The sequence below is a fragment of the Heptranchias perlo genome, chromosome 18 (genome assembly GCF_035084215.1).
Source record: "Heptranchias perlo isolate sHepPer1 chromosome 18, sHepPer1.hap1, whole genome shotgun sequence".
In the NCBI taxonomy this organism is placed as follows: domain Eukaryota; kingdom Metazoa; phylum Chordata; class Chondrichthyes; order Hexanchiformes; family Hexanchidae; genus Heptranchias; species Heptranchias perlo.
The window spans coordinates 55,509,182-55,529,155 of NC_090342.1; the positions used below are offsets into that span (position 1 = coordinate 55,509,182).

At 49.4% G+C, this 19,974-nt stretch overlaps 1 protein-coding gene across 1 annotated transcript in view; it reads right to left on the reverse strand.

Moving 5' to 3' along the window:
- Positions 1-19,974, reverse strand: part of LOC137334882 (transmembrane protein 178B) — a 485,015-nt gene that overhangs the window by 346,143 nt on the left and 118,898 nt on the right. The window contains exon 2 of the mRNA XM_067999938.1: positions 12,697-12,810. Within this exon, the coding sequence (XP_067856039.1) occupies positions 12,697-12,810 (114 nt within the window). The remainder of the gene's footprint in view (positions 1-12,696; positions 12,811-19,974) is intronic.

Below are 19,974 nucleotides of genomic sequence, written 5' to 3' on the forward strand. Positions count from 1 at the left end.
AGGAATGGAAAATGTCCCATCTTGTATCACTGAAAGTTAGAACAGCCATCTTTAACAAGTTCAAGTTGAGCAAGGGACAGCATTGAGATGGGCCAGAGTTTGGGATAGAGGTTGGTCAGAGGGTGGGATAGAGATGGGCCAAGATTTGGGTTAGAGGTGGAACAGGGTTTGGGATAGAGGAGGGTCAGGGTTTGGGATAGAGGGGGATCAGGGTTTGGGATAGAGGGGGATCAGGGTTTGGGATAGAGGGGGATCAGGGTTTGGGATGGAGGGGGGTCAGAGTTTGGGATAGAGGAGGGTCAGGGTTTGTAATAGAGGTTGGCCAGAGAGTGGGATAGAGATGGGCCAGAGGGTGGGATAGAGATGGGCCAAGATTTGGGATAGATGTGGATCAGGGTTTGGGATAGAGATGGGCCAAGATTTGAGATAGAGGGGGGTCAGGGGATGGGATAGAGATGGGTCAGGGGATGGGATAGAGGTGCAGCTGGAGGCAGGAGGACGTGTGATAAAACCTCCAGGAATACATCTAATCAGAGTTGGCAACCCTAGCTGCCATCTGCCAGGTCCTTTGTACCTCAGAGAATGTCAGGAGCGTCTGGGAAGCTGAATTCTCCATTCCTACCTCAGGATTTTTAAATTTAAACTATTTGCCCACCTTTTGTCTCCTTTCATCTCCCCTAGTAACAGCCACTGTCCCTCAAAGTTGCCTTCCCCATTTAGGGCCTCCATCTTACCTCAGGGTCCGAAGCACCCACATCAGAGACTTGAGCACATAATCCAGGCTAACACTCAGTGCAATACTGAGGGAGTGCTGCACTGTCGGAGGTGCCGTTTCTCAGATGAGACATTAATCCAAGGCCCAAATACCACACCATTCTGTACCTCTAGCACTAGATATTATAAACTGAATGATATCATAAGGTCAGAAATGGGGATGTTCACTGATGACTGCACAGTGTTCAGTTCCATTCGCAACCCCTCAGATAATGAAGCAGTCCGAGCCCGCATGCAGCAAGACCTGGACAACATCCAGGCTTGGGCTCATAAGTGGCAAGTAACATTCGCGCCAGACAAGTGCCAGGCAATGACCATCTCCAAAAAGAGAAAGTCTAACCACCTCCCCCTGACATTCAACGGCATTACCATCGCCGAATCCCCCACCATCAACATCCTGGGGGTCACCATTGACCAGAAACTGAACTGGACCAGCCATATAAATACTGTGGCTACGAGAGCAGGTCAGAGGCTGGGTATTCTGCGGTGAGTGACTCACCTCCTGACTCCCCAAAGCCTTTCTACCATCTACAAGGCACAAGTCAGGAGTGTGATGGAATACTCTCCACTTGCCTGGATGAGTGCAGCTCCAACAACACTCAAGAAGCTCGACACCATCCAGGACAAAGCAGCCCGCTTGATTGGCACCCCATCCACCACCCTAAACATTCACTCCCTTCACCACCGGCGCACTGTGGCTGCAGTGTGCACCATCCACAGAATGCACTGCAGCAACTCGCTAAGGCTTCTTCGACAGCACCTCCCAAGCCCGCGACCTCTACCACCTAGAAGGACAAGGGCAGCAGGTACATGGGAACAACACCACCTGCACGTTCCCCTCCAAGTCACACACCATCCCGACTTGGAAATATATCGCCGTTCCTTCATCGTCGCTGGGTCAAAATCCTGGAACTCCCTTCCTAACAGCACTGTGGGAGAACCTTCACCACACGGACTGCAGCGGTTCAAGAAGGCGGCTCACCACCACCTTCTCAAGGGCAATTAGGGATGGGCAATAAATGCCGGCCTCGCCAGCAACGCCCACATCTCATGAACGAATAAAAAAACATTCTGTGCCCCTAACACTGGAGATTATATACTGGACCATTACCCCTAACACTGGAGATTATATACTGGACCATTACCCCTAACACTGGAGATTATATACTGGACCATTACCCCTAACACTGGAGATTATATACTGGACCATTACCCCTAACACTGGAGATTATATACTGGACCATTACCCCTAACACTGGAGATTATATACTGGACCATTACCCCTAACACTGGAGATTATATACTGGACCATTACCCCTAACACTGGAGATTATATACTGGACCATTACCCCTAACACTGGAGATTATATACTGGACCATTACCCCTAACACTGGAGATTATATACCACACCATTCTCTACCCATGACACTGGATATTATAGCACCACATCACACCTCACCTCCCCTCACTGAATATCATCTTATCTCACTTGCACATCATCACACCTCCCCTCCCCTCACCCAGATCGGCGCTGTCACTGCGACCAGCTTACCAAACCCTTTTTAAGGAACAAGACTGAAGGATGGAACGATCAGCACATGCTGTGACTGGTGGCCAATGATCAATTGATGTGTACAGCCCCCTCCAAAAGCTGGGCCGGAGCCAGCTCCAAAGCCGTTGAGTGGTGTGGCCCGAACTAGCTGTTACACTGCAAGTAACACACTGCAAAGTTCCACTTCCTCATATTCCAGACATCAGCCATCTTCGCCTGACTAAGAATCGGGAACTCGGTCATTCAGAGGGAAACGGTGGCAGTTCAGCTGAATGTCACCCTGCGTCCCCTGGGGAGACAGTGAGAAAGGTCACAGCACCTGAGGATACAGGGGGAATCCTGGATGAAACACGTCGCTCTGCAATTGGATTCAGCTTGCACCTCAGGGGCTGCAGGCTTTCACTCAATATTTAATGACAGCACGGTTCCTGGAGAAAGGGAAAGGTCACACAGTTTAAAAACATGCTGCTCCAAATCGAGGCCTCTTACTAGGTCGCTGGTGTCATAAATGATGCAATATAAAAACCTGCCCACATCCCCCTCCATCACACACATTCACACTCACACATACACACTCACACACACTCTCACACATTCACACACTCACACTCTCACACATTCACTCACACATACACATTCACACACACACACACACTGACACACACGCTCACACACACACTCACACATACACATTCACACATACACACATACACATTCACACACACACTCACACATACACATTCACACACACATTCATACACACACACTCACACATACACATTCACACACACACTCACACATACACTCACACATACACATTCACACACACACTCACACATACACATTCACACACACATTCATACACACACACTCACACATACACATTCACACACACACTCACACATACACTCACACATACACATTCACACACACACACACACGCTCACACACACTCTCACACATTCACACACTCACACTCTCACACATTCACACACACACACACATACACTCACACACACACACTCACACATGCTCACACTCTCACACATTCACACACTCACACACACACATTCTCACACACACTCACACTCACTCACACACACTCACTCACTCACTCACACACTCACTCACACACACTCACTCACACATACACTCACATTCACTCACAAACACACTCACACACACACTCACACACACACTCACATTATTCACACACACACTCACACACACACCCACACATTCACTCACACACACATTCACACACACCCACACATTCACACACACCCACACATTCACACACTCACACTCTCACACACTCACACACACATTCACCCACCCATTCACTCACACACACACTCACATTATTCACACACACACTCACATTATTCACACACACACTCATTATTCACACACACACTCACATTATTCACACACACACTCACACATTCACACACACATGCTCACACACACATTCACGCATTCATTCATTCACATTCACACACACACATTCATTCACGGTCACACACACACTCGCGCACACATTCACAAACACTCGCACATTCGCACACAGACACACACTCACTCACACACACTCACACATTCATTCACACACACGCATTCACACGCACTCGCGCACACATTCACAAACACTTGCATATTCACACACACAGTCACACATTCACACTCACACACAGACACACTCACAGACACACTCACACATTCATTCACAAACACACACACACATTTACACACACGCTCACACACATTCACACATTCATTCACACACACACATTCACACACACACACATTCACACACACATTTACATTAATTCACACTCACACACTCATTCACACACACACTCACGCGCATTCATTCACATTTACACACACATTCATTCACATTCACACATACACTCGCACACACATTCACACATGCACTCGCACACACATTCGCACACACACTTGCACACTCATTCACATTCACACACATGTACACACATTCACAACATACACTCGCACACACATACACCCATTCACATTCACACACATTCATATACACACTTGCATGCACACCCATTCACACACACACATTCACATAAACACACACACACACTCATGCACACACACACCCATTCACATTTACACAAACACATTCACATACACACACACCCATTCATATATACACGCCCCCACATACACGTGATTAATCAGTAAGTTAAATTGCATCAATATAATGTGGATGCCCAGTAGGGTTGCCAACACAGGTTAGACGTATTCCTGGAGGTTTCATCACATGACCTCCTGCCTCCAACTGCTCCGCCCAATCAAGCAGCCTTTCTTCCCCATTTCCCAATATTTTTATAACTAATAAACAAAAGTCTTCAAAGATAATGAAAAAAACCTGTTTTTTTAATGCCTCTGTGATTTTTCTCCGAGGGTTTGCTCGCAGCAGTGTCCAGGAGATTAATCTTTAATTCCTGGAGGGTTGGCAACCCTGGACTGCCAAAGAGGGCTGTTGGCCCTCCTCTAAGGAACTATAATCCAACGAGCCTCAATACCTTCGGGAGAAGAGGAGGCAAACTCGGCAGAAAGGAAGATCTGCAGACACCAGAAAAGGAAGAATTCGTTACCTTCACAGTAGCTTGGCCAGAGCACTTCAAAGCCACAAACTGGGCAGTGCAGGAGAGGAGTGAATGGAACAATTTGGCTTTGAACGAGAGGGTGAGCTCTCCACCCTGTGAGTAGGCCCAACAGATCTTGGATCCATCCCCCGCCCCTGCTGGTCTGTGTAAGATTTTACTGCTGTTTGTAAATATCATTTTCACAAGGAAGCTCCTGCTTCTGCCCTGTTAGGGGATCTGGTGCTTTTAAATAATGAATGTGGAGTTGGGGCAATTTCAGCTCTGCCCTCCCAGACGATTGGCAGCCCGACGCCATACTAAATCAGACAACCTCTCTTACTGCTTTTTGCAAAAGGCACCCAAACCCGTCAAATATCGAGGCGACTTTTAGTTCCTTCTCTCGCTCCACCTTAATCAGAACACAAAAGCTGTACCTCTGCCCTTCTCTGCAACCTATCATAAGAACATAAGAACATAACAAATAGGAGCAGGAGTAGGCCAATCGACCCCTCGAGCCTGCTCCGCCATTCAATAAGATCATGGCTGATCTGATCCTAACCTCAAATCTAAATTCATGTCCAATTTCCTGCCCGCTCCCCGTAACCCCTAATTCCCTTTACTTCTAGGAAACTGCCGATTTCGGTTTTAAATTTATTTAATGATGTAGCTTCCACAGCTTCCTGGGGCAGCAAATTCCACAGACCTACCACCCTCTGAGTGAAGAAGTTTCTCCTCATCTCAGTTTTGAAAGAGCAGCCCCTTATTCTAAGATTATGCCCCCTAGTTCTAGTTTCACCCATCCTTGGGAACATCCTTACCGCATCCATCCGATCAAGCCCCTTCACAATCTTATATGTTTCAATAAGATCGCCTCTCATTCTTCTGAACTCCAATGAGTAGAGTCCCAATCTACTCAACCTCTCCTCATATGTCCGCCCCCTCATCCCCGGGATTAGCCGAGTGAACCTTCTTTGTACTGCCTCGAGAGCAAGTATGTCTTTTCTTAAGTATGGAGACCAAAACTGTATGCAGTATTCCAGGTGCGGTCTCACCAATACCTTATATAACTGCAGCAATACCTCCCTGTTTTTATATTCTATCCCCCTAGCAATAAAAGCCAACATTCCGTTGGCCTTCTTGATCACCTGCTGCACCTGCAAACTAACTTTTAGATTTTCTTGTGTGTGGTGGGAATAATTAAAGTGTTGGTGGGAGTAATTAAAAAGCACTAGATATCCAGATATTTACTGCCCGACCTTCAGTAAGGCCCAGTTTCCTCCCCTCCTGCGCTGAAGGCACTGATTCCTCGCTAGATTAAGACTGTACAGCCCCCGCCGGCCATCTTGTACTTGCCCAAAGGGCTGACCTTCATCTGTGAACCCGTACAAGAGAGGGTCATTTTATGGGGCTCCATAGAGCCTCAATGGGGGCTGGGTGAATCGGGACGTCGAGCTAAGAAAAGAGGAAATCAGAACATCCCAAAGTGCTCTATATGCAATAAAGTGCAGACATTGTTGTGATGTAGGAAACGCGGCAGCCAATTTGCGCACAGCAAGGTCCCACAAACAGCAATGAGATAATGACCAGATAATCTGTTTTAGGTGTTGGTTGAGGGATGAATATTGGCCAGGACCCCTGGAAGAACTCCCCTTCTCTTCTTCAAAATAGGACCAGGAGATCTCTTACATCCAGCTGAGAGGGCAGATAGGGTCTCGGTCTAACATCTCATCACTCTAGTTTATATGCTCAAGTCTCTGGAGAAGGGCTTCAAATCCACAGCCGTCTGACTTCAGAGACAAGAGTGCTACCCACTGAGCCACAGCTAATACCATAATTAGCCAACACAAGTGGGAACCCTGGGCTGATTTTCTAACCCTCCCTGTCAGAGATCAGTTGTAGGCCTCCAACTGAGGTCAGCTAACTAAACCCCAGATCGAGTTTGAAACTGGGGATTTTCGGGTCCACAGGGCTCCAAACACCCAGCACTCAATGTGGGAGCTTGGTGCGGACTTCGAAAACCTGCACCTCCCCAACCTTTTCTTCTCTCCCGGTTGCTCGACTTGTTTGGGATTATGCTGCCCTTGGTTTGTGTTACCCAACACAGGTCACTCGATTATTTTTCTTCATCCCTTAATAAAGGATTCAATCAAAAAATCATTGAACTGCACAGAACCAATAAACCAAGTAAATGAAAAGTGACCTTTCTGGAGAGATTTTGTGTGATTGGTGTTAACTGAGTCATCACTCGCCTGCTCAGTGCTGTGGGCTCTGGACTGGCTTAGTCGTAATAATTGCTTCAAATTCACAATAGTTTTGGGATTGGGGGGGCAGGTGGAGGTGCAGTGGTTTAGATACTGGCCCTATGGGACCTGAGTTCAAATCCAGGCCAGTTTGATGGGATGAAAGTCTCTTCTATCTGCTGGCTGTAAGGGTTTGGAGATCCTCAACAACCCAAAGCCTTGGAAGGAATGAAACACAAGGATGAGAATTTTAAAATCGAGGTGATCCTGGACCGGGAGCCAATGTAGGTCAGCGAGCACATGGGTGATGGGAGAAAAGGACTTGGTGTGAGTTAGGAAACGGGCAGCAGAGTTTTGGATGAGCTCAAGTTTATGGAGGGTCGAAGATGGGAGGCCGGCCAGGAGAGCATTGGAATAGTCAAATTTGGAATGACAATGATGAGGGTTTCAGCAGCAGATGAGCAGAGGCAATGGCGGAGACGGGCAATGTTACGGAGGTGGGAGTAGGCGGTCTTGGTGACGGAGCGGATATGGGGTCAGAAGCTCAGGGTCAAATGGGATGTCACGGTTGTGAACAGTCTGGTGGGGGTGGGGGGTGTGTCGTCAACGTACATGTGGAAACTGACCCTGTGATTGCAGATGATGTCAACTAGGGGCAGCATGTAGATGAGTAATAGAAGGGAGCCTGGGTAGATCCTTGGGGAATCTGGAGGTAACAGAGCGGGGGTGGAAAGAGAAGCCACACTGGTACTCAAACCCCCTCCAGTTCACAATGGTACTCCCCCCCACTCCATTTCACAATGGCACTCAAACCCTCTCCAGTTCACAATTTCTACCCCCCCACCCCACTCCAGTTCACACTGGCACTCTAAAACACTGCAGTTCACACTGGCACTCAACCCCCTCCAGTTCACACTGGCACTCAAACCCCTCTCTAGTTCACACTGGCACTCCCCCAACCCTTCCAGTCCACACTGGCATCCCCCTACCTCCAGTTCACACTGGCTCTCCCCCACTTAGTTCACACTGGCAGTCCCCCTTCCAGTTCACACTGTCACTCTCCCTCCATCCAGTTCACATTGGCACACCCCTTCACCTGTCCAGTTCACACTGGCACACCCCTCCCCCTCCAGTTCACACTGGCACTTTCCCCCTCCAGTTCACACTGACACTCTCCCCCTCCAGTTCACACTGACACTCTCCACCCTCCAGTTCACACCGGCACTCTCCCCCCTCCAGTTCACACTGGCACTCTCCCCCTCCACTTCACACTGGCACTCTCCACCCTCCAGTTCACACCGGCACTCTCCCCCCTCCAGTTCACACTGACACTCTCCCCCTCCACTTCACACTGGCACTCTCCCCCTCCACTTCACACTGGCACTCTCCCCCCTCCAGTTCACATCGGCACACTCCCCCCTCCAGTTCACACTGACACTCTCCCCCGTCCAGTTCACACTGGCACTCTCCCCCTCCACTTCACACTGGCACTCTCCCCCTCCACTTCACACTGGCACTCTCCCCCTCCAGTTCACACTGGCACTCTCCCCCTCCACTTCACACTGGCACTCTCCCCCTCCAGTTCACACTGGCACTCTCCCCCTCCACTTCACACTGGCACTCTCCCCCTCCACTTCACACTGGCACTCTCCCCCTCCAGTTCACACTGACACTCTCCCCCCTCCAGTTCACATCGGCACTCTCCCCCCTCCAGTTCACACTGACACTCTCCCCCCTCCAGTTCACACTGGCACTCTCCCCCCTCCAGTTCACACTGGCACTCTCCCCCTCCAGTTCACACTGGCACTCTCCCCCTCCAGTTCACACTGGCACTCTCCCCCTCCAGTTCACACTGGCACTTTCCCCCTCCAGTTCACACTGGCACTATCCACCCTCCAGTTCACACTGGCACTCTCCACCCTCCAGTTTACATTGGCACTCTCCAGCCTCCAGTTCACACTGGCATTCTCCACCCTCCAGTTCACACTGGCACTCTCCCCCTCCAGTTCACACTGGCATTCTCCCCTCCACTTCACACTGGCACTCTCCCCCTCCACTTCACACTGGCACTCTCCCCCCTCCACTTCACACTGGCACTCTGCCCCCTCCACTTCACACTGGCACTCTGCCCCCTCCACTTCACACTGGCACTCTCCCCCTCCACTTCACACTGGCACTCTCCCCCTCCACTTCACACTGGCACTCTCCCCCTCCACTTCACACTGGCACTCTCCCCCTCCACTTCACACTGGCACTCTCCCCCTCCACTTCACACTGGCACTCTCCCCCTCCACTTCACACTGGCACTCTCCCCCTCCACTTCACACTGGCACTCTCCCCCTCCACTTCACACTGGCACTCTCCCCCTCCACTTCACACTGGCACTCTCCCCCTCCACTTCACACTGGCACTCTCCCCCTCCACTTCACACTGGCACTCTCCCCCTCCACTTCACACTGGCACTCTCCCCCTCCACTTCACACTGGCACTCTCCCCCTCCACTTCACACTGGCACTCTCCCCCCTCCACTTCACACTGGCACTCTCCCCCTCCACTTCACACTGGCACTCTCCCCCCTCCAGTTCACACTGGCACTCTCCCCCTCCACTTCACACTGGCACTCTCCCCCTCCACTTCACACTGGCACTCTCCCCCCTCCAGTTCACACTGGCACTCTCCCCCTCCACTTCACACTGGCACTCTCCCCCCTCCAGTTCACACTGGCACTCTCCCCCTCCAGTTCACACTGGCACTCTCCCCCTCCACTTCACACTGGCACTCTCCCCCTCCACTTCACACTGGCACTCTCCCCCTCCACTTCACACTGGCACTCTCCCCCTCCAGTTCACACTGGCACTCTCCCCCTCCACTTCACACTGGCATTCTCCCCCTCCACTTCACACTGGCACTCTCCCCCTCCACTTCACACTGGCACTCTCCCCCCTCCAGTTCACACTGGCACTCTCCCCCCTCCACTTCACACTGGCACTCTCCCCCTCCACTTCACACTGGCATTCTCCCCCTCCACTTCACACTGGCACTCTCCCCCTCCACTTCACACTGGCACTCTCCCCCCTCCAGTTCACACTGGCACTCTCCCCCTCCACTTCACACTGGCACTCTCCCCCTCCACTTCACACTGGCACTCTCCCCCTCCACTTCACACTGGCACTCTCCCCCCTCCAGTTCACACTGGCACTCTCCCCCTCCACTTCACACTGGCACTCTGCCCCCTCCACTACACACTGGCACTCTCCACCCTCCAGTTCACACTGGCACTCTTTTGTGGTTCGACCCCGTCCCTTGTACAGGGAACCATTCTTCGGCCCTATTTATCCCCCTTATCGATGTTGCTTTGCTCCTACCTGCTGATCTGGGGATCAAAGACTGCCGGATGATGTGGGAATTTCAGATCTCAGAAACCTCAGGATCTCAGAATCAGGATTCCCACCCACCAGGGTCAATAAGGATTACATCAAGTTATATAGAATGTACAGCACAGAAACAGGCCATTCGGCCCAACTGGTCCATGCCTCCTCCCAACCCACTTCATCTAACCCTATCAGCCTATCCTTCTCAAAAGCAAAATACTGCAGATGCTGGAAATCTGATATAAAAACAGAAAATGCTGGAAACACTCAGCAAGTCAGGCAGCATCTGAGGAGAAAGAAACAGTTAATGTTTCAGGTCGACGACCTTTCGTAAGAACTGCCTTCTCTTTTCTAGAGAAAGGAGCCCCGGTCTGTTCAACCTTTCCTGATAAGTATAAACTCTCACTTCTGATTTCATCCTTGTGAATCTTTTTTGCACCTGCTCCAGTTTTTATAATATGGAGACCAGAACTGTGCACAGAACTCTAATTTTTATTATTTTATAATTTAATGCAAGCAGATAGGCCACTTTCCTTCAACGTTACGTCAGTCACTATCTCTGTTCCCTTAGTTTGATAGTTCAACCCTCTGAGCAAAACAGCGGAGGCACCAGGTGGGAACTGGGAATGGTGAAATCCAGAGTGGAGCAGGACCATCCCAACTGAGCTTGGGGTGACCACAGTGAAATGTAGAGAACTTCAGTCACTGCTGATTTTAATCTACAGACAGGCAGACGCTGAGCCCGAGACATGGACCGTGTGGTGTGTGCGCAGAAAATGAGATGAGTGACCAGTTGATCTGGTGTTGGTGGGACAAATCTTGGCTAGGACACGAGGAGGACTCCTCTGCTCTTCTTCAAATAGTGCCCTGGGATCCTTTAACACTTACCCGAACCATTGGAACAGGAAGATGGGACCTCGGTTTAACATTCTCACATTAAAGAAATGTATAAATACGGACTTAATCTGTTATCACATTTTACCAATCCTTAACATTGGAATTTTCCAGACGATATTGAGAAGCTGTGTCTCTTTGACCATAAACCGGATGACGATAACGGAGAGCTGAGCGAAGGATATATGGAGGTTGCTGACTAACCTCTATCTTTAAAGTGCAAATTATTTCACATTCTCTCCATCGCTTTCACCAAACCAGCAGGATAATCTCACCAAAACTCTCGTTCTTTCAGGTGAGTGATGGGGGACTGTGCTGGGTACAAACTAGGGACTTGCTCCTGCAATTTCTGAGTTCATGGAGGATGTAAACACTGGGGCAGTGAGATTGCTAGTTGGAAAGGCTCACGGTATATATTAGACTGAACACAGCCAATGCTGCTGGCCAGACAGACAGACCAACGCCGTGTTATTGTGAAGCAAGAGTCCATTGTAAATGAAAGGCCTCATCACATTGGTCCCGTCAAGTTATTTGCACTGGTGAGTGACACTATTGTCGCTAGGACCTTAGTGAAGTGTAATGGTGGGTGTGTGCCCACTTGCACTGTGAAATACACCCACCAGTACAATTAAAGACTTTGTCCTTCCAAAACTGTAAGCCCAGGATAACGGAGTCTTCAGCTCCTGTCATACAAAGCTCCAAACACAGAGATGTATATAGAACAGGGTGTACTTAATAATAATCAGTAACAGTGATACAAGTCAGGGATTGCAGCTCTCTCTCTCTCGGTGTAATGTGCGTTGAAGGAGAGAGAGATGCATACAGACAGCACAGCAGGGTAACGAGAAAGATCATCAAAGCTTCTCACCAGATATCTTCTGGTCGGTATGAAATTATTGAACGCTGTTTTACCTCAACTGGGCACAGTCCCCACGACACCATCATAGCACCGTGTGATCCATCTGCTTACACCCACCAATCCTCAATCAGCAAACACCATCCACCCACCCCTCCCCCACCCACCCCTCCCCACCTCCCTGTTCATTTCAGGCAGGCCGATCTCCTGTAGAAATCACCTTAGCCCAAGCAAGCCGCAGAAATCCAATCAAATGACCAACAATCATCACATGAAATAACCAGAAACCGCTGCCCGGTATAACCACAGAATCACAAAGGTCACCAAAAGGCAACGAGCCATGGTCCCTTTAAGAGAGAGGTTACCAATAGAAGACTGTAGACTTACGCAGGGAGTGCCACTCATCTTGCCGGATGGTTTTTGTTATGTTGTATGAAAGATTTTTCGGAAGGATTGCTGAGGAGTAGTGATATTTGATTGGTGTACACCTGTCTATCACACCTGAAGGGAAAAACAAAGAGGGTGTGAGGTACAATCGGCAGACCCATCACACATAACATTCCCAGCACACTTCACCCACTGCTTTCTATTATTGTGAAGCTCCTCTCTTTCTGTCTCTCTCCCTGTCTCTCCTTCCCTCCGTCTGTCTCTCTCTTGCTTTCTGTCTCTGTCTCCCCGTCTCTCTCTCAGTGTGTCTATCTCCCTGTCTCTCTCTCAGTGTCTCTATCTCCCCGTCTCTCTCTCAGTGTGTCTATCTCCCTGTCTCTCTCTCAGTGTCTCTATCTCCCTGTCTCTCTCTCAGTGTGTCTATCTCCCTTTCTCTCTCTGTGTCTCGATCTCCCTGTCTCTCTCTCAGTGTGTCTCGATCTCCCTGTCTCTCTCTCAGTGTCTCTATCTCCCCGTCTCTCTCTCTGTGTCTCTATCTCCCCGTCTCTCTCTCTGTGTCTCTATCTCCCCGTCTCTCTCTCTGTGTTTCTATCTCCCCGTCTCTCTCTCTGTGTCTCTATCTCCCTGTCTCTCTCTCAGTGTGTCTATCTCCCTTTCTCTCTCTGTGTCTCTATCTCCCCGTCTCTCTCTCTGTGTCTCTATCTCCCCGTCTCTCTCTCTGTGTCTCTATCTCCCCGTCTCTCTCTCTGTGTCTCTATCTCCCTGTCTCTCTCTCAGTGTGTCTATCTCCCTTTCTCTCTCTGTGTCTCTATCTCCCTGTCTCTCTCTCAGTGTCTCTATCTCCCTTTCTCTCTCTGTGTCTCTATCTCCCCGTCTCTCTCTCTGTGTCTCTATCTCCCCGTCTCTCTCTCAGTGTGTCTATCTCCCCGTCTCTCTCTCTGTGTCTCTATCTCCCCGTCTCTCTCTCTGTGTCTCTATCTCCCCGTCTCTCTCTCTGTGTCTCTATCTCCCCATCTCTCTCTCAGTGTGTCTATCTCCCCATCTCTCTCTCTGTGTCTCTATCTCCCCGTCTCTCTCTCAGTGTCTCTATCTCCCCGTCTCTCTCTCTGTGTCTCTATCTCCCCGTCTCTCTCTGTGTGTCTATCTCCCCGTCTCTCTCTCTGTGTCTCTATCTCCCCGTCTCTCTCTCAGTGTGTCTATCTCCCTCTCTCTCTCTCTCTCCCATTCTCTCTCTCTCTCTCTCTGTCTCTATCTCCCTTTCTCTCTCTCTCAGTGTGTCTATCTCCTCGTCTCTCTCTCTGTGTCTCTATCTCCCCGTCTCTCTCTCTGTGTGTCTATCTCCCCGTCTCTCTCTCAGTGTCTCTATCTCCCCGTCTCTCTCTCTGTGTCTCTATCTCCCCGTCTCTCTCTCTGTGTCTCTATCTCCCCGTCTCTCTCTCAGTGTGTCTATCTCCCCGTCTCTCTCTCAGTGTGTCTATCTCCCTCTCTCTCTCTCTCTCTCCCATTCTCTCTCTCTCTCTCTCTGTCTGTCCGTCTGTCTGTTTCTCTCTCTCATTTCTTCTGACTGTGACCATATCTGTAATATAAAACACTCCTGGGTGAAACTCAATCACTTCAGCTGAGTTTAAAAGAATTAACAGGGTGGATTCCCTCGGAGCTTCTCTCGCTGTGCTGGAAACGCCATTTACACGGTTTCCGCTGAATTTCTGCCAAAGTTACACAGGGCAGCGGGAGAAGTCCTGAGGAAATTCACCCCCAAAACATGTTTTGCCTTGCCAGCTTTGGGCCTCCCCTCCCGGAGGCCCAGGCACTCGCCGGGGTAAAGACAGCCCTCTGGCGCATCGCCCAAGTAACCATTCCTCATGTGTGAGCCTGGAGGGGGAGTGTGGGCAGGCTATTTAACAGTGGAGGGCATCACAGCTGGGACTTACCCCCATGCTGGTTCAAGGTCCATGCCTGTGCACCTTCCAGCGAGGGGGTCCAAGGATAGTGGCCGGGGGCAACAGCCCTGGCAGGTGCTCTCCTCTCCGGCCCAGAGGCACTCAGGCCAACTGCTGCTCCAGCTAAAATCGAGGAACTCACGCAGACTGGGTACTGACGCCAGAGCCTTCTGCCCAGGATGGCTCATCAAAGGTAAACACGTGAGAGTAAACGGGAGTTCCTGAATCAATCCTTGAAAGGGGACTCCTGGATAGATGAGACAGTCTTTTTCCATAGAGGAGGGGGTGTGTAAGGGTATGCCCAAAGCTTAAGGCAGGGTGCTGGGGGGGGGGGATTTTCTTTGTCTGGAGGAGCAGATCGCCCTCCCGTTGTAGAACACCCTGATTTTCATGCCATTATTGTCACTGGGGCATGGTAGTGTAGTGGTTACTGGTACTAGTAACCTCGAGTCCTTGACTAGTAATCCAGTTAGAAGGTGAGTTCAAATCCCATGAATTCAGAATTTGAATTCAGGTTTTTAAGAATCTAGAAATAAAAAGCTGGGATCAGAAAAACTGCCCATGAAGCTGTCGGATTATCGTAAAAACCCAACAGGTTCACTAATGTCCTATACATGACTCCAGTCCCACTCCAACATGGTTGACTCTTAACTGCCCTGTGAAGTGGCCTCGCGAGGACTCAGTGTCAAACCAGAAGCCCCTCCACCACTATCTCAGTGTAACTCGGGATGGGTAATAAGTGTCGGCCTTGTCAGCGACGCCCACATCCTGAGAATGAATACTTTCTAAATCGGACGGGTTCTATAACAGGGGCGGGAGGGGACCTGCTCCACCAGATTACTGCCCAGATGGTGAAGATGAACATTAACCTAGAGACCTCAGCTCAAGCTGGTTTTAAAGAACAATTGCAGTATTTCATACACAGGTTAATGCACAGGCCTGCGCTAAAGTTAAAACACACACCAACAAATGATGCACTGCCTGACTCACAGATGCATCACAAAGAATTATAAATATAAATTATAGGAGACTGTTAGAAAAATATCTTCACGCAGTAGTCATGTGGAATGCTCTGCTACAAACCCGCACAAACTTGATGCTTAATTATTTAAGGAAGCTTTAATTATTCAGCGCTTTAGTTTTTACTAAACCGCAGAGCTTCTGAATTAGCACGCAGCCTCCTGCTGCCTTCGTCACTTAGGCCCTCGCTAGTTGTCTCATCACCATAGTTACATCACCCATTGCCTTGAGAGGCTTCCTAAAAGCCTCCAGGAGTCCTCTTCAGATGAGCCAGGAACTGCACACAGTAACAAACCTCGTCAGTTCTACGTGCGGCTGCTTGGCTAGCTTTCTTTAAAGCTCCATTACAGGAAGGAAGCAAAGGGCAGCTGTGTATCTGAACACAGCATAAAGTCCCCCTCTGATAGCCTAGTGCAGGGGGCTTGGGCCCCATGGGGCGCCTCTCTTGGCCCCTCCACTGCCTCTGATTTGTCATGCTGCTGGACCCACATCCAGGCCTGGATGAGCAGAAATTTCCTCCAATTAAACATTGACAAGACTGAAGCCATTGTCTACAGTCCCCGCCGCAAACTCCCATCCCTAGTCACCGACTCCATCCCTCTCCCTGGCCACAGTCTCAGGCTGAACCAGACTGTTCATAACCATGGCATCCTGCTTGACCCTGAGCTGAGTTTCCGCCCCCATATCCTCTCCATCAACAAAACCACCTCCCATCTTGCACCTCCATAATATCACCCGTCTCCGCCCCTGCCTCAGCCCATCTGCTGCTGAAACCCTCATCCGTGCCTTTGTTCCCTCCAGACTGGACTATTCCAATGCTCTCCTGGTCGCCTCCCATCTTCCACCCTCCATAAACTTCAGCTCATCCAAAACTCTGCTGCCCGTATCCTAACTCACACCAAGTCCTGTTTACCCATCACCCCTGTGTTCGCTGACCTACATTGGCTCCCGGTCTGGCAACACCTCGATTTTAAAATTCTTGTTTTCAAATCGCTCCATGGCCTCACCCCTCCCTACCTCTGTAACCTCCTCCAGTCTGACAACCCTCCAAGATCTCTGCGCTCCTCCAATTCTGGCCTCTGCCATTTCCCACTTCTCCGGCCCCTCCATTGGCGGCCGTGCCTCCAGCTGTCTAGGCCCTAAGCTCTGGAATTCCCTCCCTAAAACTCTCCGCCTCTCTACCTCTCTCCCCTCCTTTAAGACCCTCCTTAAAACCTACCACTTTCAGTCATCTGTCCTAACGTCTCCTTCTTTGGCTCTTGTGAAGCGCCTTGGGACATTTTACGATGTTAAAGGTGCTATATAAATGCAAGTTGTTGTTGTTGTTGAGTCCCGCCAATCCCGGTCACATAGCCCAGGGAACTCAATCCCGGTCACATAGCCCAGGGAACTCAATCCCGGTCACATAGCCCAGGGAACTCAATCCCGGTCACATAGCCCAGGGAACTCAATCCCAGTTGTCTTTGCAGTTCTTTGCTCCTTTGTCTTGTTTGAATTTTGTGAACTTGAAGGGATTGGGAGGTGCTGCTCTTAATGCCGTTGCCTCATTGGTGGATAAATTCTAAAATCAGGATCTGCTAGCAGCGGCAACTTGAGATGGGTGGGAATGAACAGAACATTCGAGTAAACTTCTACCGCCTCGTAATTCTGCGGGAGTTTTATGCCAGGAGATCGGAGGAAGCCCCGGAGAGACGGTGTAAACCACTAAAGATGGCAAATTTACGCCCAGGAGATTGGGAGAATCCCGCTAAATTTGGGGCCTATATGTGATCACGAGGATCGATGGCACACACCTGTGGAAGCAAAAACATACAGGCCCAGAATTTCCTAGATCACACATATTTCCTGGTCACCTGTCCTTATGTGGCTCGGTATCAAATTTTGTTTGACAATCGCTCTTGTGAAGCACCTTGGGACATTTTACTACGTTAAAGGTGCTATATAAATGCAAGTTGTTGTTGTATGCTGAAGTTGCCCTGGAATTCCTGCCCGTTTTTACTCTGAGCTTGCCGGCGGGAATCTCAGTAACATACTTCGGAACGTAAAAGAACTGGCGTAAACAGTCGGGGCCCGAGGAAAGAGCGTAACATTTGTCATCTTCCTCCCTTAAGTCCCTCTTTATCTTGTCTCAGTGGGTTGCACTCTCACCTCTGAGTCAGAAGGTCGTGGGTTCAAGCCCCACTCCAGAGACTTGAGCACATAATCCAGGCTGACACTCCCAGTGCAGTGCTGAGGGAGTTAAACCGAAGCCCCATCTGCTCTCTCAGGTGGATGTAAAAGATCCCATGGCACTATTTTGAAGAAGAGCAGGGGAGTTCTCCCCGGTGTCCTGGCCAATATTTATCCCTCAACCAACACCTTAAAACAGATTATTTGGTCATCATCACATTGCTGTTTGTGGGATCTTGCTGTTCACAAATTGGCTGCCGCATTTCCTACATTACAACAGAGACTACACTTCAGAACAGTACTTCATTGGCTGTAAAGCGCTTTGGTACGTCCTGAGGCGCTATATAAATGCAAGCTCTTTATTTTTTCTCTTTTATTGATGTCACAAAATTGAAAGTCTGAAGCCATCAGACCATCATTTCCGCACATTAAGTGCAGCATTTGTAAGAAAATGCAATTGCGGAAGCTTTTCTCTTTTTAATGCAAAAGATTCTAATGTCATAAAAAAGTATTCAGAGATATAAGGAGGAATTTTAACCCTCCTCCCCCAGGGGACTGTGCGGTCGGGGGGAGGGGGGTTTAAGATGGTGGGAGGATTCCTGCATTCCACCATTTTAAGTTGCCTGAACCGAGACATGGGATGGACACCTGACCCAGAGGAGCGGGGGTCCTGATATCAGTGAGAAAGTCAATAATGTGGACAGCTTAGTTTTTAAAAGTAATTTTGAAATGAAGTGCAGCAATCTTCAAACACCATTCACGGCAGAACAACCTGCTCTACAACTGTAGGTCTGGGAGAGTCGGAATAACACAGGGCACCCCTGATTGAGTATAAGCATGGCCAGGCCAGGAATGCTGCACCTTCAATCACCAGCATCCTCTGAGCCAGCTGATCTGAGCCGGGACAATAGTCGAGGTGTTAGAGTCGCTCCAGGTGCCCCTGAGCCAGGGGTGTGAAATATCGTTTTAAACTCCCATTCCTGATTTCGCGTCCCCTGCTGGAAACAGCAGGTCTGTGGATGTCACAAGAGGACAGGATCAGCGGAGGGAATGATGCCCTCCACAATCAAACAGCCTGGCAACTCTCACTGGCTTGGAGCCTGGGCAAGGTGTCAGAGAGCTGCCAGCACCCAGGGAACCTCAGCCCAGCAAGAGTCAAAGAACATCGGAACCAGAGCAGCAAATGCTGGAACGGAAAGGATAGAGCCCGGGATGAGATCAGACTATAAATTAGGCCTCTATTAACAGCAGGGAAAGAGGCTTTCTCTCACTCTAGATTAATGCAACATCAAATAAAACTCCCAGCACAGCTTCCACTGCCAAAGCAACCGAGAACTTTAAAGCTGAAATCATCTCCTCCTACTTTGTTCCTTTTCTTCTCTCGTTTTTTCTTCCATTTTTTTTCTTTCCCTCTCTCTTTCTTTTTCTCACTTTCTTTATCTATCTCTTCCTTTCATTCTCTTTCTCTCACAGTCTTTCACTTTTTCTCTCTCTATCTCGCTCTTTCATTGCATCTTTAGTTCTCTCTCTCTTTCTTTCCCTTTCACTTTCATTCCCCTCTGTCTTTTTTCCCTTTCGCTCTATTTCCCTTTCTCTTTCTTTCTTTCCCTTTCTCTTTCCCTCTCTCTTTCTTTCTCTCCCATTCTCTGCCTTTGCCCCTCTCTCTTGGCTTTACACTGACTCCACCAAAATGTGTCAGACCTCTGAGCAGCCTTTTGCCCTTTAGTTCAGTGCCCAAATGCTGCCAGTGGCCCTTGCCCGCTTGGCACAGAGTGAGTGGCATTGAGCGGAATGCAAATTGTGTCTGCGGAACTCATCACCCTGATTTAAGGTGTTGAAGGGACTTCAAACTACTTGTAGGAAGTAACTACGATTTAATGTTCTTAATACAGAGGGAAGGAAAGATATTTCCTTGGAGCTGCCCCAGCTAAGTCCGTGGGACATGAGGAGGAAATCTAGTTTACGCTAGTAAACAGAGTTTTCGCCAAAGTTATACCAAGTTACACCAGTGTATACGTGACCACAGCAAATAGACCATGGATCATAAGGTGTTATAACTTGTGTACTAGTCAATTATTCCCAGGATAAATATCCTGCAGTTTGTGGGCGATCCAGATTTTTAGACTTGTATTATTTCTCTTTATGGATT